The sequence below is a fragment of the Monodelphis domestica genome, chromosome 4 (assembly GCF_027887165.1).
Source record: "Monodelphis domestica isolate mMonDom1 chromosome 4, mMonDom1.pri, whole genome shotgun sequence".
Lineage (NCBI taxonomy): Eukaryota > Metazoa > Chordata > Mammalia > Didelphimorphia > Didelphidae > Monodelphis > Monodelphis domestica.
Window position 1 is genome coordinate 362,516,063 of NC_077230.1, and position 25,812 is coordinate 362,541,874.

Consider the following 25,812-nt stretch of genomic DNA (forward strand, 5'->3'; position numbering starts at 1 on the left):
ACTCACACCTATAAGACTGGCCAATATGACAGGAAAGGAAAATGATAAATGTTGGGGAAAAATTGGGACATGAATGCATTTTTGGTGAAGGTGTAAGCTGATCCAACCATTCTGGAGGGCAATTTGGAACTATGCCCCAAAGGCTATAAAACTGTTTTATCAGTGATGGTGAGCCTATGGCACACATACCAAAAAGGGCACTCAGAGCTCTCTGTGGAATTGCCTTGCCAGAGTTTGTTCCTAGAAAGCCAGAGGGACTCAGCTGCTTCCCTATCCCTCTCCATCTGCCTAAAGACATTCCTCAACACAACCACCCCAGCAACCCAATGGGAAGGCTTCCTCCCTCCCCTGTCTGCTGTCTGGGGTAAGGGATAGGGGGCGGAAGGGGGACAGGGCTTGGCACTTGGTCTGGGGGTAGGGACAGGGCTCAGCACTCCACCTCTAAAAGGTTCGTCATCACAGGTGTATATTCTTTGATCCTACAATATAACTACAAGGTTTGTATCCCAAAGAGATCATAAAAAAAGGGAAAGGACACACATGTACAAAAAAGCTGCTCTTTTATGGTGGCAAAGAATTGGAAATTGAGGGAATGTCCATCAATTGTGGAATGGCTGAACAAATATGATGGTTGTGGGATACCACCGTGTTATAAGAAATGATAAGCAGGACGATTTTAGAAAGAGCTGGGAAGATTTGAAGGAATTGATGCAGAGTGAACTAAGCAAAATCGAGAGAACATTGTACATACTAATAGTAATACTATATGATGATCAATTGTGATAGACGTGGCTACTCTCAGCAATACAGTGATCTGGGACAACCCTGAAGGACTTATGATCAATCTCCAGAGAAAACTGTGGAGTTAGATGCAGATCAAAACAAACTATTTTTTCACTTTAGTTTATTTCTGTTTTTATTTTGAGGTTTTGGTTTTTTATATGCGTATTCTCTTACAACAATGACTAATATGGAGGCATGTTTTGCATGATAATACATGTATGACCCAGATCAAATTGCTTACTATGGGATAGGAAGGAGACAATTTAGATCTTATAATTTCAGAAAATATATGTTGACAATTGTATGTGTAATTACATACAGTTGGGAAAATGAGATCTCCTTTAAAATGGAAAAAAAAGAAAAAGAAAATCTAATCTGCCATAGTCAGTGTTTCAAGATGGAAGGGGCAGTTTCCCTAGGTTTTTGGACAAGTGTCACATACCACTGAGCACGTCTGGGCTGATATATGCAGGGCTTCCTCTCTGATCCTTCAGCAAATCATCCTCACTCACAAGGTGCTTTCCAAGACAGAAGTTGGTGATGGTTATCCTGTGGGTTCTTTGAAGAAAGAGATACTCATTTAGTAAATAAATGGCATCACAAGGCTGAAGTTAAGGAAGTTCCCTCCTCAGATATAGAAAAACACCTTTGTCTAGTTCTTACAAAACCAAAAAGTTTCAAACTTACCTGTTCCAAGAGCTATTTTGAGTTTAAGCCAGCCAGTCTATCAGTCTGCCCCTCAGGGAGGCGCACATAGGCCAAAAGAAGCAAAACCAGCATTTGTTCTAACCTTGCCAATCTAGTTGGTACCTTCTTACAACAATTTTCATTAGTCCCCTTTGCCCTGCTGGTCCACAGGCTAAACATCTGTAGCTGCCTGTAGCCAGCCCAGGAAAGGCAGGGATCCATTTGCAGTCACAGTCTGAAAGGTCGTTCACCCCAGGGCTCCATTTCCCTTAAATAGTGAAGAAAAGGGATGGAGTGGGAAGAGAGACGAGAAGCTAGGCAGCTTAGGGGACTGAAAGTCAAGCCTAGAGATGGGAGGTCCTGGGTTTTAATCTAACTATAGATGCTTCCAAGCTGTGTGACTGAGCAAGTCACATAACTCCCATTGCCTAGCTCTTAATGCTCCTCCAATGCCTTGGAATCAATATTTAGTAATGATTTTAGGGCAGAAGAATTTTAATTAGAAAAGGGAAAAAAAAGAGCGACCACCCATCCTCTACAATCTATTTCTCCAGACGCTTCTTGAATTATTCCCTCTCATCCATGTACTTTAGACTCCAATCAGACAAGACTTGAACCATCAATAAAATGTCAACTCCTTCCTTGATGCAGAGATTGCCTTGTCTTTGTATCACTAGACATAGCATAGTGCTTTGGCATAATGCAATTCCCAAAAGCTCCTTCAAAATTTAGCTGAAATACTCCTTACTTCTTGAGGTCTTTTCTGATTGCCCCTCTTCCCCCAAAATTGTTAATGCTTTCCCCTTGCCTTCCATATTATGTTATATGTATCTTGTATTTATCTGGGTACACATAATTGTCATGTCGTCCCTCTCCCCCCATCAGAGTTTGCATCCCCAGAATGGAGAATGGTCTTAGCACAAAGGAGGGGCTTAAACTGAATTCCAGGAGTGGAGAATTTGAGAGCTGCATGGACAGGCCCTCCAGTTGCCTAGCAAAGTCCCTCGATGACATGCCTAACCAGAGGCCACTACTTTCTGCTTGAAGACTTCTGCCAAGAAGGGGTAGGGACGTATGTGAGGTGAGAGACAGATCTACCACTTTCCAAGGTGAAGCCCATTTCAATTCTAATAGCTCTAATGGTTAGGTAATTGTTTCGTGACATTAAGCCTCAATTTCTCTCCTTTTCTCTTTTTGTTGGTTGCAATTTCATTCATTGTTTGAGTCCAGACAAAATCAGTCTCATCAGACTGTCTTCCACATTAGAGGTCCTGGAGTACTTGAAGACAAAGTTATCCTCTAGGCTAATCATTCCCTAGGTTCCTTCAAGGATCATTACATGCCATGATTTCAAGGCCCTTCACCCTCCTGGCTGCCTTTCTCCAGACATGCTACAGTTTAAGTCTGATTTTTTAAAACTGTGGCACTCAGAACCCAATATAATATTCCCAAAGTGGTCTGAGTAGGGTGTGGTGCAAAGGGCCCACCACTGCCCCCTCCCCAGGAGCCAGGGCTCTCTTACAGCTACCCAAGAGGACACCACCTCATGCTGATTCAGAGTGAGGCTGAAGTCCCCTTAGTCTTCTGTAAAACTGCTGTCAAATCACAGCCCCCTATCCTATTCTTAAGAAGAAAAATCTCTTAAACCCACTTAAGCTTTGACAATTAGTGCTTCTGAATCTTATCTTCACAGATAACAACTAATAAACACATTTGGGAAACTGAACTGACTCTTAAGGGCTCCCCAAGAAACCAAAGTCATGTTGGGAATTCTCCTGAAATACTTCTCCTTTCTTGGCCTCACTAATGATTTAGCAGGTTGTAAACCTGCTTAATTGTTCTGAGGCTCCACTCAGGTGAGGGCTGACTATCTGTGATTCCTCCAATGGCTCATCTCTCAGCACCTTCTTTGCACTTGACTCGTAGAATCTAGTGTATTTAAGTGCTTCTTAGAACAGCTCTGGAGAGCAAGCTTAAGTCTCTCTTCCATTTCTCCAGGAGGCTTTATCTCTTGTTTTCTATTTTGCATTAGTCCTCCATCTGTATCTATGTTCTACTTAGACTGGGAGCCCCTTGAGGGCAAACTATGTTTTTACTTCTGTAAGCTACTCCCCTTGCATTGAACATAGCCTACTGGTATACAGTAGCTGTTTGATAAATATTTGCTGAATTGCAAATGCTCTTTTCCTTCCTCAGGTCTTAGAGGGTAAGCATCCTATTCTAGCTTTAAAGATTGTCAGGGCATCTAGGAGGTTCTGTGGATAGAGTCAGGCCTGGAGACAGGAGGTTCTGGGTTCAAATCTGCACTCAAAGACACTTCTCAGCTAGATGACCCTGAGCAAGTCTTTTCCAGGCCTTATCACTCTTCTGCCTGGGAACTGATGCTTGGTATGGAACCTAACAGAAGGTAAGGGTTAAAAAAAAAATTAGCAAGAGAAATGCCTCTAGAACTGAGCTGATTTAATCTCCTTTGGAATAAGAACTGCAATCTTTCCCAAGGGGAGAGCACAGTGCATCTTCCTCAACAGAAAGAGCTCCTGGGGATCAGGGCAAGTTTGAGTCACTTGGCTATCTCTACCCTATAGCTTCCCAGAAGTGTAGATGGAAGAATTGCCTGGCCCTGAAGCAATAGCTCACACAGGCCTTAATCATTCTCTGCCTTTTCAAAACACTATTTACAAGTCCGTGCATGCTGGCCTGATGAGATCACTGAAGGGATTGTCCAGGAAGTAACTGAGCCAGTTCAAGGAGGCAGCAGCCCAGTCATCAGCAACAGAGAACCAGCCTAGAGAACTATAGAAGCCTCACATTATACACCGGGGGTCTTAAAAGTTAAGAACAAAATGGATACAGGAAAGAAGTTCTTCTATCTCTACACCGAGAAGATGCTAGTTTCTCCTCCCCCATAACAATATACAAGGCCAGCTCAACAAAATATAGCCAGGTCTGTAGCGGTTAAATTAGAAGTTTTGTATTCAAATTAGCAGCCACCCAAATGTTAGGGATTGCCTGGTATTATTTAGTCAAGGAAGTCTGCTCTAATTTATAATTATAGAATCTAGTTCCTGCTAAATGTCACTACATAATGCTGGGCTAAAAAAACAACAAGAAACAAAAACCCAAACTCTTGGATACATGGGTTTTCTGGGTGATAACTTCTGCATTCATCACAGAGCAAACCACCTTCTCCTGGGGAAAAAGAGAGGAAGTAGCCAGTTTTGGTACCAGCCCATGCTGCCCTCAGATTCTGTTTGTTCAGAAGGCAAGGGAAATGTGAGGAGATTTACTTTGGATTTAGATGCCAGGAATATTTATAAGTGCTGTCAAGTAATTAAATATGTTTCCATCCATCAATTTTATGCACCTAGTTCAAGGGTAGGGTGAATGGAAGTGATGGTCACAAAGCTATGTACTATGGAACTCTTCCCCAAACCTAACATTAAAAAAACCTAGGATATTCATCCCTCCTTGGGAAAGAGTCCTTTCCTTCCTAAATCTCCAGGAAAGTAGGGTCCTATGGAGGCACCAGGGGTACATTTAGAGGGTTCCTCCAGCTCCCTTACTGAGGAATGCTGGAGAATAAAAGTAGAAACCTTACTCAATTCAGAAATAGTAAAAGGACAGCAAGAGGGACTAAGATGATGAGGATGGATAGGGACATAGTTCTTGAGTCTGGCTCTCAACTTCTGCTGCATAAGGATCAGAGTGGGGGCTGTGTATGAGTGGCACTTTGCAATTATTAAGAAAGGAACAAAATTTTTAGGGTTTTGGAGAGGTGCAAGGGCCTGAAGAAAATGTGACATTTTTTATGATGGACCTGGGTAAACTGTGAAAAAAGGAGAAAACTGGTTTGCTTTCACTTCTAATTATTCTTGTACAATTCTCACTCAAGTCCTTGGGCCTGACAGTCTATCTAAAGGTTAGGAGGAAGTGAATTGGAGGGAAAGGAAAAGAAAAAATATTCATTTCCAGTCAGTGTCAGATTCTTCTTTCCACTATCAGGAGTGGGTGGGCACATTACGGTAATACTCCATCTAACATTATTAATTAGTTCTGGACAAATAAAATTGGGAAGAGCAGAATAAATTCCATGAGAAAAATGTTACAAAGAGGTGGCTGGCCAAATAAGGTTACATTAGAGTTTGGTTTTATTGTGAAATGATGATGATTTAGGAGACCTTTGAGGGATACATGTCTGTGTTCAGTTTAATTTTTTTTAATTCATATTTTTCTGTAAGATAATTATTGAAAATGATATACCACAATAAAAATTTAAAAGTGCCAATGTTGTTCTGGATTTTCTGAGTTCTGGCATAAGGAAAGGCTTTGTTTGTTTAGGCAGTAATGACTATGCCATTTTGGAACTGATATGGATGCTAATCACAAGACAAGGTGAAAAGGGGATTGACTGAATAGCAAATGCTTTTTGATCCTCCAAGGTTTTCAGATGCTACAGAACTACTTCATTAGTGTTCTCCAATGCTTGGTGTGGTGCAAAACAGGTAGGTGAACAGAAGGTCAAGAGAAAAGTGATCCCTAGAAACTGCATGAGAGGAAGGTAAATAGGAGATAAAAATAACCTCAAGATTCTCAAGCTTATTGAGCTGCCTAAGCATTAAGTTTATGAAAAGCAGCCCTCAAAGTGCTTTCCTGTCACTTCTAAGGTTTAAGGTTTAATGAGCAGCAGCAGAACATCAGCAAACAACATTCGGGGCCTGGTTGTATTAGGTAGATTTTGTGGACAATGCCCTGGGGGGCTACAAAGATGAGGTCTTTGAGGTCACTAGCTTCGAGGAGCAGTCTGTTTAGCAGGAGTATGTCAACAGACAGCCTATATCCATGTTGGTGAAACCATGGCATGCATGCTGGAGGGGGCTGCTACCCTCCCCCTCTTCACACTCACCTGAGGACATTTCTCCCATCACCTAGCCTTCCTCTACCCAGCAGCCCAATGGGAGCACTTCTTCCCTCTCCTGTGGGGTAAGGCTGGGGGCTCACATTTGGTGTGAGGGTTGCAATTTGGGCACTTGGTCTCTAAAAGGTTCGACATCATTGGCCTACACCATAAGCAGGACGGAGAAGAGAATGGGATGATTGAGGCCTAGTGAATGTGCTCTATAAGGTTGGCAGGAGTTCTTTTCTAATGGAGCTGGAAGGGAAGGAAGGAGGGGGAAGGAAAGGAGGGAGGTCTGTGGTCTTGTGAGCACAAACTCAGTGGCAGCAATTTAGTACATAAGAACTGATGCCTTGCAATGGGAAGGAACAGGAAATGGCAGGGCTTTGAACTCTGATAGCCTAGAATTGACTAATAAGTTCAGAATCAGAAGAGGTCTACTGGCAGTTTAAAGGCCTGTCCAGTGATTTCAGGATTCCTATCTGTATGCTGCTTCAGAAATGTGTTATGACTACTTGACCCTAATTTCCCCTCATTCATCTCAGAGCTTCAGCTAATTTTTATAAACTAGCTGGCCCAAGGGATACTAATGTGCTTTCAGATCAGCTGTTTTCAAATAGTCCTGGTAATCCCCCTTGTGAATCTTTAAAATTCTCAGACCCTACTTCATAAGATTTGGTTAAGACCATTCCTCATTTAAACAATGAAGGTACTTAATCAGGAATGAGAGAACTCTACTTCACCCATACTTAAGCATACTTTAGGGGAAGATAAAGTTGTAAACTCTTTACTGAACAATGAAAAAGTACTTAACTCATACTTATAGTGAGGCAAAAGCCTTAAGCTAAGTCTATTTTTAGATCTAATACAAAAAGGTGCTAAGTACCTATGAAGGTCAAATTAATCACTAAAAGGTCAAGCAACTTGCAAACTTGCAAGGGGCAAAGAGGTATGAACTTACTCAGAAGTTTTAGTCTACTCAGGTGTGAATTACTCAAAAATTTAGACTACTCAGGTGTGAATTAAGAATGGTCTGTCCTTTGGAAAACGTCTACTGTGATTGGTAGATGTGAGAACTTAGGGGAGGTGACATATGAGAAAATTCTCTTTAAAAGGAACTTTCTCTGAGAGAACTGGGATGGCTGGCTGAAAATTCAGTTTGCCAAAGCTGAATTGGAGCTCGGACTAGTTGGAGTAGCTGGGTCTCTCTGAACACTAGAATCTTGCTTGAGACAAATCTTGTGGTGAGTGGATTAAAGACTGACTGATCTCTCTTAGGGCTTGGGCCAAGGGTGGGCTACAACTTTTCTCATTATTTTCTCTTACTCTCTCTCTCCCTTTCATTAATTCCTTAATTTGTATTAATTAAAATCTCCATAAAAACCCAGCTGACATGGGTATATTTCATATTTGGGAATTTTTCCCTGGCAAACACTATATTTTTGATTTGAAATCATATTTACGCAGTCACAATTTAAGGCAACCACTCTTATCTGTAACAGTTTATACCAACCACTCTTTTAATTGTTATACCCTGAAATGGGCAAGACTGTAGCTTAGCAGGGCAGTTCAGCAAAATGTTTTTAAACCACATGAGTGAGTCCATGCAATTCTAAGAGCATTTGTTTTGTTTTAGACAATTTTCCAGCACCCAAAAAATGGCTGGAAATTTTTGTTCTAAATGTTCTTAGTTCTTGTTCTCTGAACTGCACAGGGCTTTCAATGACACCAAGTCACCTCAGAATAGCAGCCAGATAAAAGACTACAAAAGTCTGGGGGCTTTGAGTTGGGTATGTTTAAAGTAATTTAAACATTAAGTTGTTTGGCTTAACTATACTCATTTGTTTATTTGGGAGGGTTGTGTTGGTGGGGGTGGGGTTTGAATGGAAAGTGAGTGAGAGGAAAAAAAAAAGGAACATCAATAAAAAATTTTTAAAAACGAAGTGATGACAAGCTTGGCCCCAGAAATGAGAAGATGTTTCCCCTGCTCCTTGGCAGAGGTTGATAAGCATGGGTACAGAACATTTGCATAGTACAGCAGGTTTTTTCTTCCTCTTTTTCTTTCTTTGTAAAACAATTTCTTTGTTATAAGGGAGGACTCTCTGAGAGGAGAAAAGAAGGATATGGGGATATATCTTGGTAATATGAAAATTAAAGATATTAATAAAAAGCTATTTTTGAAAAATAGTGTTTTACATAAAGGTGATAACTTGCTTCTAGGTAATACTCCATCTTCATGTCTACTCCAAGGACAATGATGCAGGGATGAATGCTTGGAACATTTCAGTAATGCTTTTACACCTTTTCCTTTGCTAGGCTCAATGTCAATGATGTGTTGCTGGCAGGATGCTTTTAATAATGACCAAAATGAAAAATGGCCAACTGACCCAGAGTTCATTGAGGTCACAGATCATTAAAGCAGGAAGAAAGCTTAGAGACTTTCTGGTCTAGAGGGTTCTTAAACTGAGGTCTATGAACCTTCCCCCCCCCCCCAATCCTGATAACTATATTTCAATATAGATTTATTTCTTTTGTAATTCTATTTCTTCTGGAAAAGAACCCATAGGGTTCCACCAGGTTGCCAGAAGGGTCCATAACACAAAGATGTTTCAGAAGCCTTGATCTAGTTTGACTCCATATTAAAGATAAAGAAATCAAGGCTCCCAGGGCTGTTGTTTGATCTCTATCCTCAGCTCCTAGCACACCTGCCCTTCTGTCTTGGAGTTGTTACTAAGATAGAAAGTGAGGTTTAAAAAAAAAAATACACTCTCTGATCAGGCGGAGTCAAGATGGCGGCCTAGAAGGAGCAGAAGTTCAGACCTCTGAATACCCTTCCTAACCAATCACAAACTGAATGCTCCCAGGGGACTGAAAACCAAACTTAACAAGACAGAGCCAAGGAACCCTCCTGCTGGACTTAATTCAAAAGGTACGCCCCCCTGAAAAGCCGGAATCCGAGAACACTTGGGTTTAAGGGGAAGACAGAAGGAAGGTCCCAGGACCCATCCCCCCTCCCACCCAGAGCGCTGAAACTCTAGAGGCAACGGGAACTTCTGGGCAGGCAAAGGTGCTGGTCTGGAGGGCGTACCTTGCAAGCAGGGCTGTGCCAAGTTCAGAGCGTCCAACACAGACGGTGGGGAAGAAGCTAGAGAGGGAGCATAGACCTGGCAGCCTGGCCAGAGCTGTAGAAATCCTCCATATTTGCTCCAGCCTTCCAGGAAGTTTTGGACTCAGCACACACAGCCCAACTAAGCAGAACTTAATCCCATCAAAAGTCTCCAGAACTCAGGAAAGCCCAGGCACCACACCCATCCTCAATGACTGCTGGACTTTAATCCAATCAAAAGCCTCCAGAGGACAGGGAAGCTCAAACCTCAACAAACCTCCACCAGAGACTACACTGAGATCTCCAGTTAAAGCTCCAAGAGGGGAGACTGACAGAAGCCCCCAAAACCAAAAAAATGAGAGGAGTAAGAGCACAAACAAATACGAGGAGTAAAGAAGGGGTGAATTTGAGCAAACAGAAAAAGAAGAGACTACAATAGACAGCTTCTACTCAGCAAATGGAACAAAGGGGGAGAGATCAGCAAACAATAAATCAGAAATCCCAGCGAATTGGATACAGGCTGTGGAAGAACTCAAAACACAATTAAGAGAGGCTAAAGACAATTGGGAAAAGAACTTAAAAATTAAGATAAGTCATCTGGAAACAGAGGTACTTTAACTAAAACAAGAAAATAGTGTCTTGAAAGCCAAAATCAATCAGCTGGAAAATGAGGCAAAGGAGATGAAAGATGAGAAAAAGGAGATGAAAGACGAGGTAAAGAGGATGAAAGATGACCTCCAAAGAAAATCAGACCAGAAGGAGAGGGATGACCAAAAAGCCAGGGATGAAATCCAGTCTTTAAGAACCAGAATACAACAACTGGAATTAAATGACCTCACAAGGCAGCAGGACACTATAAAACAAAATGAAAAGAATTAAAAAATTGAGGAAAATATGAAGCATCTCATTCACAAAACAGAGGATTTAGAAAATTGTTCGAGAAGAGACAATTTAAGAATCATTGGTCTACCAGAAGACCATGACAAAAGAAAAAGCCTGGACATAATACTACGGGAAATTATTCAAGAAAACTGTCCCGATATCCTAGAACAAGAGGGAAAAGTGGAGATTGAAAGAATCCACAGATCACCTCCTGTTATTTAATCCCCAACTGACAACACCCAGGAATGTTATAGCCAAATTCAAAAACTATCAGACCAAAGAAAAGATATTACAAGCTGCCAAGAGGAAGCCATTCAGATACCACGAAAACACAGTGAAGATAACACAGGATCTGGCTGCACCCACACTGAAGGACTGAAAGGCATGGAATATGATATTCCAGAAAGCAAGGGAACTAGGTCTACAACCAAGAATCAAATACCCATCAAAACTGACTATATTCTTACAGGGGAAAGTATGGTCATTCAACACAATAGAAGAATTCCAAGCATTCATAAAGAAAAGACCAGACCTGAACAGAAAATTTGATGTCCAACGACAGAACTCAAGAGAACCATCAAAAGGTAATTAAAAAAGAGGGGAAAAAAACAAAACAACAAAAAAAATTTTTTAAGAGACTCAATAAATTAAAATGATATGTATCCCTATAAGAAAAGAGGTCATTGGTAACTCTTAAAAACTGTTGCTATCACCTGGGCAGCTAGAAGAATTACACTTAGAGGCAACAGTGACAAACTATATAGGATGATAGGACAAGACATAAATAGGTATATAGATATATGCATGCATAAATACATATACGTGTGTGTGTGTGTGTGTGTGTGTGTGTGTGTGTGTGTGTGTACAACCAGATCTAAAAAAAAAAAGAGGCTAATAATAAAAGAAATGGGAAAAGAAACAAATGGGAATAAATTTATATGTCACAAGGAAGCTCATGGCGGGAAGGGGGAGAACATTGATACACTGGAAGGGTAAAGAGGTTGGAGATAGGAAATACTCAACTCTTATGTGCTTTGAAACTGACCCAAAGAGGGAAGAACAATCCAATCCATTGGGGAAGAGAATAGATTTGCGCCCTATAGGGGAGTAGAAGGGTAAAAAACGGACTGGTGGAGAGAGAAGCAGTACAAGGGAGGAGGGGGGTGGGGGGGGGCAATTTTAAAAAGACTACAGGGGAAAATAAGAAGTGGGGGGTAGAAAGTGAAGTAAAATAAGGGTGGGATCTAGGGGGACTGATTATAAACAAACAATGGTGTAGAAGGAAATAGTGCAAGAAGAAAAGACAGGATCAGGAGTAGAAATCAAAATGCTGGGAAATACACAGCTAGTAATCATAACTCTGAATGTGAATGGAATGAACTCACCCATAAAACGCAAGCGAATAGCAGAGTGGATTAGAATTCAAAACCCTACCATATGCTGTCTGCAAGAAACATACATGAGGAAGGTAGATACGCATAGGGTTAAAGTAAGAGAATGGAGCCAAATCTATTGGGCATCAACTGATAAAAAGAAGGCAGGAGTCACAATCATGATATCTGACAAAGGCAAAGTAAAAATAAATCTAGTTAAAAGATATAGAGAAGATAATTACATCTTGATAAAAGGCAGTATAGACAAGGAGGAAATATCTGTACTCAATATGTATGCACCAAATGGCATAGCATCCAAATTTCTAAAGGAGAAACTAGAGGAGTTCAAGGATGAAATAGATAGAAAAACTATACTAGTGGGAGATCCGAATCTTCCTCTATCCGAACTAAAAACCAAAAAATAAATAAGAAAGGTGAGAGAAGCGAATGAAATCTTAGAAAAATTAGAGTTAGTAGACATGTGGAGAAAAATAAACTGGGACAAAAAGGAATACACCTTCTTTTCAGCAGCACATAGTCCATTCACAAAAATTGACCATGTATTAGGGCACAAAAACATTGCAAAGAAGTGCAAAAGGGCAGAAATAATAAACACAACCTTCTCAGACCACAATGCAATGAAAATAATAATTGGTAAGGGTACATGGAGAGATAAATAAAAAATTAACTGGAAATTAAACAATATGATTCTCCAAAACCAGCTAGTTAAAGAACAAATCGTAGAAACAATAACTTCATTGAAGAAAATGACAATGGTGAGACATTCTTTCAAAACCTATGGGATGCAGCTAAAGCAGTACTCAGGGGAAAATTTATATCCTTGAGTTCATATAAAAACAAATTAAAAATCCTTAGATGAAGACTAAATTAGAGATCCTAAAAATCAAAAAAATTGAAAATCAAAGACCTATTGATTTAATAAATAAGACTAGAAGCTGGTACTTTGAAAAAACAAATAAAATAGACAAAGTACTAGTCAGTCTAATTAAAAAAAGGAAAGAAAAAACCAAATTGACAGTATCCAAGATGAAAAGGGAGACCTCACCTTTAACGAAGAGGAAATTAAGGCAATCATTAAAAACTACTATGCCCAATTATATGGCAACAAATATGGCAATCTAGGTGATATGGATGAATACTTACAAAAATATAAATTGCCTAGGCTAAAAGAAGAAGAAATAAATTACCTAAACAACCCCATATCAGAAAAAGAAATTGAACAAGCCATCAAAGAACTCCCTAAGAAAAAATCCCCAGGTCCAGATGGATTCACAAATGAATTCTATCAAACATTCAAAGAACAACTAATCCCAATATTATACAAACTATTTGACATAATAAGCCAAGAAGGTGTTTGACCAAATTCTTTTTACGACACAAACATGGTACTGATCCCAAAGCCAGGCGGGTTAAAAACAGAGAAAGAAAACTATAGGCCAATCTCCCTAATGAATAGAGATGCAACAATCTTAAATAGGATACTAGCAAAAAGACTCCAGCAAGTCATCACAAGGGTTATCCACTATGATCAGGTAGGATTCATACCAGGAATGCAAGGATGGTTCAATATTAGGAAAACCATCCACATAATTGACCATATTAACAAGTAAACTGACAAAAATCACATGATTATCTCAATAGATGCAGAAAAAGCCTTTGATAAAATACAATATCCATTCCCATTGAAAACACCAGAAAGTATAGGAATAGAAGGGCCTTTCCTAATAATAAACAGTATATATCTAAAACCATCAGCAAACATCATCTGCAATGGGGATAAACTCGAAGCCTTCCCAATAAGATCAGGAGTAAAACAAGGATGCCCATTATCACCTTTATTATTTAATATTGTACTAGAAACACTAGCAGTAGCAATTAGAGAAGAAAAAGAAATTGAAGGTATTAATATTGGCAATGAGGAGACCAAGATGTCACTCTTTGCGGATGATACGATTTACTTAAAAAATCGTAGAGAATCAACCAAAAAGCTAGTCGAAATAATCAACAACTTTAGCAAAGTTGCAGGAATACAAAATAAACCCACATAAGTCATCAGCATTTCTATATATCTCTAACCCAGTTCAGCAGCAAGAATTAGAAAGAGAATTCCATTTAAAGTCACCTGAGACAATATAAAATACTTAGGAATCTATCTGCCGAGACAAACACAGGAATTATATGAACACAACCAGAAAACATTCTCCACACAATTAAAACTAGATCTAAACAATTGGAAAAACATTGATTGTTCATGGGTGGGATGAGCTAACATAATAAAAATGACCATCCTACCCAAACTTATCTATCTGTTTAGTGCCATACCCACTGAACTTCCAAAAAACTTTTTTACTGAATTAGAGAAAACCATAACAAAGTTCATTTGGAAGAACAAAGGATCAAGGATATGAAGAGAAATAATGAAAAAAAAATACAAAGGAAGGTGGCCTTGCAGTCCCAGATCTCAAACTATATTACAAAGCAGTGGTCATCAAAATAATTTGGTACTGGCTAAGAGACAGAAAGGAGGATCAGTGGAATAGACTTGGGGTAAATGACCTCAGCAAGACAGTCTAAGACAAACCCAAAGACTCCAGCTTTTGGGACAAAAATCCACTATTTGATAAAAACTGCTGGGAAAATTGGAAGACAGTATGGGAGAGATTCAGTTTGGATCAGCACCTCACACCCTACACCAATATAAACTCAGAATGGGTGAATGACTTGAATATAAAGAAGGAAACTATAAGTAAATTAGGTGAACACAGAATAGTATACATGTCAGACCTTTGGGAAGGGAAAGATTTTAAAACCAAGCAAGACTTAGAGTCACAACATGTAAAATAAATAATTTTGACTACATCAAATTAAAAAGTTTTTGTACAAACAAAACCAATGTAACTAAAATTAGAAGGGAAGCTTGGGAAACAATCTTCATAACAAAAACCTCTGACAAAGGTATAATTACTCAAATTTATAGAGAGCTAAACCAGTTGTACAAAAAATCAAACCATTCTCCAATTGAAAAATGGGCAAGGGAGATGAATAGGCAATTTTCAGTTAAAGAAATCAAGACTATGAATAAGCACATGAAAAAGTGTTCTAAATCTCTTATAAACCAAGAGATGAAAATCAAAACAACTCTGAGGTATCACCTCACACCTAGCAGATTGGCCAACATGACAGCAAAGGAAAGTAATGAATGCTGGAGGGGATGTGGCAAAGTGGGAACACCAATTCATTGCTGGTGAAGTTCTGAATTGATCCAACCATAATGGAGGGCAATTTGGAACTATGCCCAAAGGGCAATAAAAGACTGTCTGAAAGAGATAATAAGGAAAAAGACTTGTACAAGAATATTCATAGCTGTACTCTTTGTGGTGGCAAAAAATTGAAAAATAAGGAGATGCCCTTCAATTGGGGAATGGCTGAACAAATTATGGTATATGTTGGTGATGGAATACTATTGTGCTAAAAGGAATTCCATGGAGGAATTCCATGGAGACTGGAACAAGCTCTAGGAAGTGATGCAGAGTGAAAGGAGCAGAACCAGGAGAACATTGTACACAGAGACTGATACACTGTGGTACAATCAAACGTAATGGACTTCTCCATTAATGGCAGTGCAATGACCCTGAACAATCTGCAGGGATCTATGAGAAAAAACACTATCCTTAAGCAGAGGACAAACTGTGGGAGTAAAAACACCGAGGAAAGGCAACTGCTTGACTACTGGGGTTGAGGGGATATGATTGAGGAGAGACTCTAAATGAACACTCTAATGCAAATACCAACAAGGAAATGGGTTTGGAGCAAGGACACATGTAATACTAAGTGGAATCATGCATTGATTAGGGGAGGGGTGAAGGAGGAAAAGAAAATTATCTCTGTTTCCAATGAATAATGTATGAAAATGACTAAATAAAATAATGTTTAAAAACAAACAAAAAAACATACATTTTTTGATGCTTCTGCTGCTTGTATGTCTTTGGACAATCACTTTATTTCTGTGATCCTCAGCTGCTTCTACTGTAAAATGAGGGATGGGGGTGGTGGTAGACCAAATGACCTTTAGGCAACCTTCTAGTGCTAAATCCTATAACAAAAAAGCCACTTCTCTGCACCCACATTCCCTTATTTGTGAAAGGAGGAGTTTGCCAATGAAAGCTCAGCTCTAAGTCATGGGAAACACAGGATTCTGTGTTCCCCAAGACCCCACTGAGGAGGTAATACATTTTTCTTTTTTTCCTTTTTTTTTAAAAAATGTAAACCTGTACTTACTTTATGTCTTAGAACTGAGTATACTGAGTATCTGCTCCAAGGTAGAAGAGCAGTAAGGGCTAGGCAATGGGGGTTAAGCTACTTGCCCAGGGTCACATAGCTAGGAAGTATCTGAGGCCAGATTTGAACCTAGGACCTCCTGTCCTTAGGCCTGGCTAACCATTGAGCCACCTAGCAGCCCCCTGTAAAACATTTTTCAACAGGAGCCATCAAGAGCCACCATAGCTGGAATGAGGAGAAATCTAGTTTGTCAGACTTACTCTTAGCTGTTTCAACTTTTGGCCAAGGCCAAATCTGTCTCCACTGTAGATCTCTACCTAGACCTTCCCCTTCCTGAGCCATGCCATCTTTGGAAAACAGAATTCACTCATCCTTCCCCCTATTTTGTTCCAGGAGGGCTTCCAGTCTTCTGCTTTGCTTCTTCCAGGCAGCTCATGTGCCTATTAACAATGGCCTTCTGAAGCTTTACACCTGATGCTCAAGGAGTACTTTGAATGATGAGACCCTCAGGCACCAGGGCAGGTTTGGCAGGCTGGCCTTCAGAGAGGAGAGGACCAGTCCTGGGAAAAGTATTCTCCAAAGCTTGTAGATCTTGGGATGCTCCCCTGAACTGTGCTGTTAGTAAAGGTACTAACTACATGAGGTGGGGGTAGAAGAGTGGAGGGCTTGGACTTCTGTCTGTCTTTTGATACACAGAAGCTGGGCAAGTCTAAAAATGAGTCTCTATTTCTTCATCTCTAAAAAGGAGTAAAACCTATACACTCCTGATCTCAAAGAGCTACAGTTTAGAAAGCACTTTTATACCTTTAGATGAGAAAGATGAACCTGTTCAGCTTGGGGAAGAAGGTCATGAAGCCTCCATTCCTCTTGAAGAGATTAAACAGTAAGAAAGTCCATTTTCCTCCATCCCCAGTTCTATTAGCTGGTGCAGGGATGGACCCATTCTTGTCTTGTATCTTGAGCTACACAGTACCTAACATTTAGCAGACACTCAAAAGCTGGTTAATGAGAGCTTTTTTTGTGTGAATTTAATATAAATTTTACTTCTTATTTGGTTTGAAAACCCAGTTTAGTTGGTATCCGTCCACCCTTTGACTGGGTGAGCATTCATACTCTGGAAGGATGCCAGAGGCCTTGTGACTCCCTGACTCCCAGAGGAGACTGGCCCCTAGTTCATGTGACTCCTGGCATCCGGAAGCCTGGATCTGACCCAGACTGAAGTTAAATCAGAGACGCAGAAGTGACGTCAATGGCTTTATAAGAGGGGACTGAGGAAGTGACAGGGCTTTTTTTGGGCTTTTCAGCTCTTGGTCTGGAGACTTACTGGTGCAATCACTTTGGGCTAGTGTATGGAGACAAATGTGGCAAACTGAGATTAATTAGGAGGGGCCAGGTGATCATGGGATTCTCTCTCTCTAATAAATAATTGTAAAAAATATACCATCTTCAGAGAATTTTAATTGTAACACTTTCTAAATCTGAAGATGGAGGAAGAGGCTTAAAAAAAATAATCTTTTTTGGGATTCCCCAAGAGACTTGAACAGACTAGAGCCTTCCCTTCCTATAGTATAAAATAAGCTACTGAAGAGTTAAGAAAGGCAGAAAACAGAATATAGGGATAAAGTCTGGTCAAATCCAAGGGTTACTAATGTGGCAACCTGACAACAATCTAGGAGGCTTTAAAGACCTTTCACAAACCTGTGGATGTGCTGGCAAAGGCCAGCACAAATAAAACAAAGATGAGCCTCTGCTTTCCAAACTCAAAGAAAATGAGGCTCCAGTTTTTTTGGGAAAAACTGACAGAGCCTGATCAACAGAACCGGAGAACTGTGGCAAAAAGAGAACTCTTACGATAACAAAACGGGGGAGCCAAATAGCGTCTCAGTAATCACCTAGTTCAACTCTATCATTTCACAAATGAGAAAATGTGCCTCACCCAAGTCCTGCAGAGGCAAGACTAGGAACCAGGCCTTTTGGTAGCTTTCCACTGCACCATGCTGGGGTTTCTGAGTAATGGCAAACCAATGGAATGAGACTGAACCACTGGGTCACAGTGTTCAAGGGGAAACTCTTGAAACCTTAAAGAAGAAACATTCTAGCCTCCCTACCATTCTGCCTCCATTAGCCTTGCATGTGAGATGAACAGAGTTGAAAATGTAGCCTGGAGAGACCTTGGAGGCCAGACATATCTTCAAAGATGAACCTTTTGTTCCTATTTTAGATAATCAAAAGGACTTTAGAGCAGAAAGAGCCGTGACATATCATTTAGTCCAACTTGGGGGAAGCAAGCAGACCCTCCAGCCCCAAGTCAAGAGTTAGGGAGATTGTAGACAATCAGTATATCTCAGAAAGAGACATTAGGACACCATGGAGAAGGAAAACTCCTTTGATTCCTAAGAAACTTTCTCTGCCCAAGACAGAAGCCTAACATAGACTCACTCATTAAGACAATTACAGAATTCAATGGAGTATATTGGAAAATGTTACTCTGCAGGGCTGAATGACATGATACTGTGCTGGAGGTGTTTGGGATTAAATATGGATGAGCTCCAACAGAACCAAAGCAGCTTTTCTGTGAAGGATACAGGTTTCCTGCCTTTTCCACTAGAGGATCCCTATCTCAATCTAAGCCAGGGGAAATATGACAACAACTACTTCTCATTTAGGGAGGCATTTAGAGTTTCTAATACTTTCCCTTTACTATAATAATGAGGGGTAGATAGTGCAAATACTACCATTTTTATCTGATAGAGAAGGACATAGTCAGAGAGGTAAGTGACTTGCCTTCCCACAGTACATAGTAAAGCTAGCTCTGACACTGAAACAACCTAAGCTCAACATTCCTACTGTCATATCATGATGCTACTCTAATTGAGGGGTATAAAAAGTCTAACATGGATCCATTAAAAAAATGAAACACCCAAGAAAGTACGGAGAGCTCCCAGGGCCAGCCTCCCTGGGAATGTAATGCCCTGGTCAACTGTGGGGAAAGAGCAAGGCCTTTGGGAACCAACAGACTCCTAGGCCCCTGCTAACAAGGCAGGCAGGGGAGGGAGATCTGTGACAGCGTTAGTACAGTGAGTCACACTTCAGTTATGACCCTGTTGGCTGCCACTGTGTTTTTTCCTTTTCTAGGAACTTGGTATGCAACACTTTAAAAGAGGAGGGAGGGAGTGAGGGAGAAAGGAAAAGAGAGGGGAAAGAAGGAAACTGAGGTGGGGGGAAAGAGACAGAGACAAGGGGAAGGAGGGAGGGAGAAAGGGAGAGAGAGAAAGATGGGGAAAAGAAGGGGAGGAGAGGAAGAGACTGAAGTAAGGGACAAAGAGGGAAGAGGAGGGGAAAACAAAATGAGGGAAGAGGAAGTGGGGTAGAGGAGGAAGGAGAGGAGTAAGAAGGAGACTAAAGTAAGGAAGAGAGAGAAAAAAGGGGGAGGGGGAAGGAAAGAGAAAGGAACTGCACCAAACCTCATTTAACCCAAATGATGACTTAATCATTTCACTTTTTCCAAAGAAGGGGAGAACATAACCACTATCATCATGTGCTTCTGGTAAAAAGTTCTCTTTTTCATTTTCCTTATACCAGGAGAACTCTTGGCTCTTTTTACCAGCAAACTCCAATGGAAGTCATTAGTGTATTGGTTCCCTTCTTAAGGTTGGGAACAGAAGCAAATTAACCAAAGGAAAAGCATGGAGAAAAAAAAAATTTGCTTCAAGGTAGATAAAGAGGGCTTTGGGAATTAATGAAAGCTTAGCCAGGAGAGAAGGGTAACTGAATTGGAAATTATGAGAGCAATGGAGAGTTTCCAGCTTTTTTGAAGCAGCACATGGGCCCCTGGACACTGGAGGTGTCTGTTGGATTTTCAGATGCAGGGGTCTACTTGTAGCAGTGACAGAGGGAAGATGCTGACTAGTAGAATAGGGTGTCAAGCCACTGACAGATATAGTTATTAGACTATTACTGAGTCATGCAAACCTCATATACAAAATATTACTGAATGAGAACCATCAGTGTGTTTTTCTTCTTTTCTTTTTAGAACAAATGCTTTATTAGTGTCCTTTGATCAATGTGGCTTCTGGGCCTTGTAGTCCCCCTATAAGGCCTAGCTTTATTTACTGTCAGTTCTCACAACTCAGAATTGTTGGAAGAAACTTTAGAGTCATAAAGGGCCAAAGACACAACTCTGATTAGGTCAGAATTAAGGTTTTCCAACTTCAATTCAGTGTTTTCTCCCAAAACAGGCTACCTATGAGTTCTAAGCCATAGCCTTTCAATTTCAAATAAATTGAATCTCAGTTGAATAAGCCAGGCATACCTTTCCCCTGAGAACCTGACAAGCATCATCTTTAAGAGCCTAAGAGGAAGAGGCAGTTGGGTGGTTCAGTGAATTGAGAATCAGGCTGAGAGAAGGGAGGTCCTGGGTTCAAATCTAACTGTAGACACTTCCTAGCTGTGTGACCCATGGCAAATCACTTAACCCCTATTGCCTAGCCCATACCACTCTTTTTTGCCTTAGAATCAATGCACAGTATTGATTCTAAGATGGAAGGTAAAGATTAAAAAAAAAATTTTTTTAAGAGCCCAGGAGGATCCCCTGCTAAGAGCTAGGACTTCCTGTGACTCTTTACACTGGCCCAAGGCTAGAGTTTACTCCAAATTCAGAAAGGGCTAACCAAAGAGAAGTGAGTCTATCTTCACCAAGGAGCACACACGTACATGCGGTTGTGTCCAATGATGTCTTAGACTTTAACCACTTTCTTTCAAAGTAGGAGGGCTAACACTTATTGGAAATGTCTTTTCAGTGGTGCAGTAGAAAATAGTACTGGGTCTAGAGTCAGGAAGATCCCTAGCTTTTGACATTAGCTATTGGTCTTAGGCAAGTCATTTGACCCCTCCTTGCCTCAGTGTCCTCATCTATAAAGTTGGGAGAGCAGCACCTACTTCACGGGATTATTGGGAGGATCAAGTAAAATAGTATTTGTAATTTGCCATAGTATGATAGCTGGCACACTTTTAAGTGTTTGTTTCCTTCCCTCTCTTGTCCTCCTCGTGCAAACTCATTGTCAACTGGAGGTCAAGACAGCCTTGTGATTCACTCCTCTTGCTTCTGAAGAGCTTCCTGTTCCTTACAATAGGGTCAGAGTATGAGGCTATCAAACTTGCCATAGAATATGGACTATTTTGATGCAGCCAGGACTGTCACTAACCCCCTGCATCATCCCTTCTTTAAAGGTATTAGAGTATCATTTTGAGGGGGATTTTCTTTGGGTTTGAAGGCCAGGACAATCTGTTTTCCATGAGACTAACAGCAATGGATGATAAAGGAACCTAACTCTTGGCATTTTCACAGTATATATACATATATAATATATTTTTTAGCCTCTGTACTTTCAAGATCATAGATCCATGACTGAGGAAAGAACCTTTAAGGAAAATTCCTCCTCTAACCACCCTGGTGATAAGCCCTTCTACATTCAGGCTGTTTATCAGATAACCTCATCCACTGTAGCCTGTATCCCCAGTCTTTCTAACATTGGTGGGACATAGTTGGTAAAAGGGCAACAGCCTCAGTTCATTCATGCCTTGATGGGAAGTGTGGGTATAATATGAATACACAGAGCTACCCCTGTCTGGGGAGAATAAAAGGGGCCCCAGTTGACTCACTCAGGGCAATAGATTTCCTGAAATGGTGGTGGCTCTTTGAGAAAGGAGAAGCTACAATGTCACTGAAAGTTGTTTCAAATTAGGGGCAGCTAAAAGAAATGAAGATTGCCCAGAGTTGGGAGGAACTACATAGTCCACCTTGTCCCTGCAGAGGAAATCTCTTTCTCCTAATATCCCTAACAAGTTATCCTTCAGACTCCTTTAAAGTCCTCCAGTGGAATTCTATGTGAACTGGAATGACCTCCAGGAAATGATGCAGAGTGAGAGGAGCAAAACCAGAACATTGCACACAGAGACTGATACACTGTGGCACAATCAAATGTAATGGATTTCTCCATTAGTGGCAATGCAATTACCCAGGACAACCCGGAGAGATTTATGTGAAAGAACACTATCCACATTCAGAGGAAAAACCGTAGGAGTAGAAACACCGAAGAAAAACAACTGTTTGACCACATGGGTCGATGGGGATATGACTGGGGATGTAGACTCTAAATGATCACCCTACTGCAAATATCAATAAAATGGAAATAAGTTTTGATCAACGACACATGTAAGACCCAGTGGAACTGCTCATTGGCTAGAGGAGGGGGGTGGGAGGAGGGGAGGGAAAAAACATGAATCATGTAACCATGGAAAATTTTTCTTAATTAATCAATTAAATAAAATTTTAAAAAGAAAAAAGAAAATAAAAATAAAGTCCTCCAGTGAGATTCACTCACTACCTACTGTAACAGCTGATTTCACTTTGGGGCAGATTACTAGAAGTTTTCCATTTTATCTGAAACCTCTCTCTTTGCAATTGCATTGCACTCTGGGACCAAGGAAAACAACAGCTTTTTCAAAAATCTCTCTTCAAACATCTGAAGGATTAAAACTATGTTTCCACTAAGTTTTCTTCTCCCCATGCAAAACATCTCTTGTTCCTTCAACAAGTATTTGTATATTACATGATTTCCAGTCCTGTTTCCAGATCAACGGATCCAGATTTCCAAATCTACAATGGTCACCATTCTATGGATATGATATGAGGACTGTCTATATCTTTTCAAAAATGGAGGCCGTCTTCTAGCTGTGATCCAGGCAGAGCAAAGTACATTAGCAATTTTGGCTGCCATGTCATATTTTGGATTTATCCCTCCTCCCCCCAAATTCTTTTCACATAAACCATCACCTAAACAACTCCATACTGTATGATTGGGCAGTTAAATTTCTGAACCCAAATTATAAGACTAGGACTTGACATTTTAAACTGTTAAATTTGTACTGTTGTTGCCTCAATCTCAGGGTTATAGAAACAGTGAGGAAAAGGTAGCTTACCTTTTGTTTAGCACCATATTGCCAAGTTTCAGGTCTCTGTGCACAATATTTTTCTGAAAAACAACATGGACTGAGAATATACCGATTTTGGATTTGGGTTAGACACTCAAAAAATTCAAGACTTATAAAACTTTAAGGCCCTGAAGCCTAAACTCTAAAATGTTCCCAAAGAAGTTGACCATAGAGCATCTGCTCTAAAATCTCTAATGATGGGAACTTATCCCTCAAATCAGAAATACTTTCCTCTTTAGTTCTTTCTCTGCTATACAACCTGCAGAGAGGCCAAGAATTTTACAGCTCATGTGGGAAAGAAATTGAATTTTAACACCAGAAATCGTCACTAAATCCCACCCTACTCTCTCCTGCTTATGGATAATTGCTAAGAGAGAAAGATCGCACCATACACTTCCATCACTGGTTCACCTATATGTAAAACACCCGATATTGTGGATGAAATTACATTGCCATCTGATTTATAAAAGAGGAAACAAGACAGATGTGGACAGCTCTAGCTAAGAAGACAGTTTAGAGGTAGATCATGGACTCAGAATCATGAACCCTAACAAATTCTCTACAATGACTCATCTGCTGGAACACTATGGATCTACTTCTTTTAATTTTTAATTTGTGACAGACTGACAAAGCTTTCAGACTGATTTTTAATCTCATAATCAACTGAGTCCAATTGTCATAGACTCTTCTAGGTCATGCTCTGACCTGTTTTTAAGTTTGAACACTCCCAAACCTAGGAAATCTGTTGTGCTTAGATGCTAACCTGGCTTACATTGCATTCCACTACTATTTTTCTTGAAGTTTCAGTTGCTGAGCCACCATCACCACTCAGGTGGATGAGAAGATAGAGTCAGGATTCACTGCAAGTATTTTAACTGTTAAGGAAGCTAAGATATTCACCTAGGCTCATCTTTTAACTAGTACTTGAAAGGTAATAGACTCAGGGGGCAGCTAGATGCTAGATAGCCTGGAATGTGGATGGGGTGGGGGATAGGTTCAAATTTAGCTGCAAATACTTCCTAGCTATGTGACGCAGGGGAAATCACTTAACACTAAGTTCCTAGGCCTTGCTGCTCTTCTCTCTTGGGATTGATCCTGGGACAGAAGGTGAGGGTTTTTCAATACAGGTAATGTACTCTCTGGTCTAGAGGAAAAATAAGAACAGCATAGTTGGGTAGCTGCTTACCTTATGCAATGCTTCAACAACTCGGACCACATCATAGAATATCACTACTGTCTCTCTTTCACTAAGTCGCTTCTCCTTTATGACGTAATGTTGGAGGTTGATGAGATCTGCAGTCTTGTCACTAAAGTCATGTGCACAAAGGCAGTCCAGGACGAGACAGATCCGTTTCTTCATTTTCTTGACCATCCGAGTTGATTCCACATCCTCAACAATTTCACAAGCTCGGTCCTAGGAGGAAAGGAAACATGCAGATAGCGGTTTTGTGACAGCTGTTGGAACTGAAATCTCCCATCTGGATTATAGCATATTAATGAACAAGAATGCCATTCAGAAGTCTTAAAAAAACCCAAGCCCACCCATGTACAGGGAAGCAAGAAAGAGAGGCTGAGAAGTAGCACATAATTGTGGGAATGAAACTAAATGATTATGGGGCCAGTCAACATTGCCTAACCTTTAATGTGCCAAGAGCTACACCCAGCAAACAAGTCCTAGTTCAAGTCACTGGCAATCTCAGGACTGGCACTGTGGGTCAGAGAAGTACATTCAAACGCTGCCAGATTCTATAGCTAAAGAAGTGCCCATATCCATAAATGGAAGGACTTAGTGACCCTGGATTTAGGTCATGTGCTTTTTTTTTTTTAAATAAACCTTTACCTTCCATTTTAGAATCAAAGCTGTATATTGGTCCCAAGGCAGAAGAGTGGTAAGAGATAGGCAGAGGGTTAAGTGACTTGCCCAGGGTCACTCAGCCAGGAAGTGTCTGAGGCCATATTTGAACCCAGGACTTCCCATCTCTTCTCCCAACATGTTTTTGGTGGGAATTTGTCGGGGGTGAGAGGGTTGGGAGTAGAGGTCTTAGGAGGAGAAAGAGGTGTTCATTCTTCCTGTTACATCATTCTTCGGCATCTCTGCCATTTCTTCATTGGCCATCAGATGTTCTGCTTGCTTTCAACTCCATCCATATCATCACACATGCTCACCTATAGCTCATTGCCATGAAATTCACCATCATGGAGATTGCGTCAGCTTTGATCTTCATACCTCAATAGTACCTTCAATTGCTTCTGCCTCTCTGATTGGAAAGCTCCCTTTACAGAGGACTCAGAATCTCAGTCATCTCTTTATTTGCCACCAGCTGTTCTGATTAGTTTCTCTCTACCATTTCCATTATATCTCTAAGGCAAGAACCCTCTGACATCATTCCCACCTTCCTCTTTCAAGTTCCATGAATTGTATCCCCAGTGCTTAACACAGTGCCTGGCATACAGTAGGTACTTAATAAATGCTTACTGCATTGTATCATTTAGTGTCTAGGCAGCAATGTGATTTTATTCCTGCAGAACAGTAAAAAAAATTTTTTAAGTAAAGAACAAAATAGTAAAGGTAAAAAATAGAGGTCAGTTCTGGGAAGCTCCTATAGGATTTCAAAAATCTCACAATTTTGCTACACAATTACCCTATCTACATCAATCCTATTCTGAGTCTGAGGGTTTATTGCTATTTTCCTTCTTTAAAATTTAAGCTGAACTAAGACAGATAACAAGATCTTGGATTTTTCTTTCTCTCTCTCTCTTCTACAATGTGCTCTGCTCCCTGACTCATGGTAATT

General features: G+C 40.4%; 1 protein-coding gene across 2 annotated transcripts in view; it reads right to left on the reverse strand.

Moving 5' to 3' along the window:
- STK40 (serine/threonine kinase 40) overlaps positions 1-25,812 on the reverse strand; it is a 67,310-nt gene that overhangs the window by 10,605 nt on the left and 30,893 nt on the right. For both annotated transcript variants that reach the window (XM_056795161.1, XM_001364472.4), the window contains exons 5-7: positions 24,204-24,431; positions 23,006-23,058; positions 1,226-1,341 (exon numbers count right to left, since the gene is read on the reverse strand). In XM_056795161.1, coding sequence (XP_056651139.1) covers positions 1,226-1,341; positions 23,006-23,058; positions 24,204-24,431 — 397 coding nt within the window. The remainder of the gene's footprint in view (positions 1-1,225; positions 1,342-23,005; positions 23,059-24,203; positions 24,432-25,812) is intronic.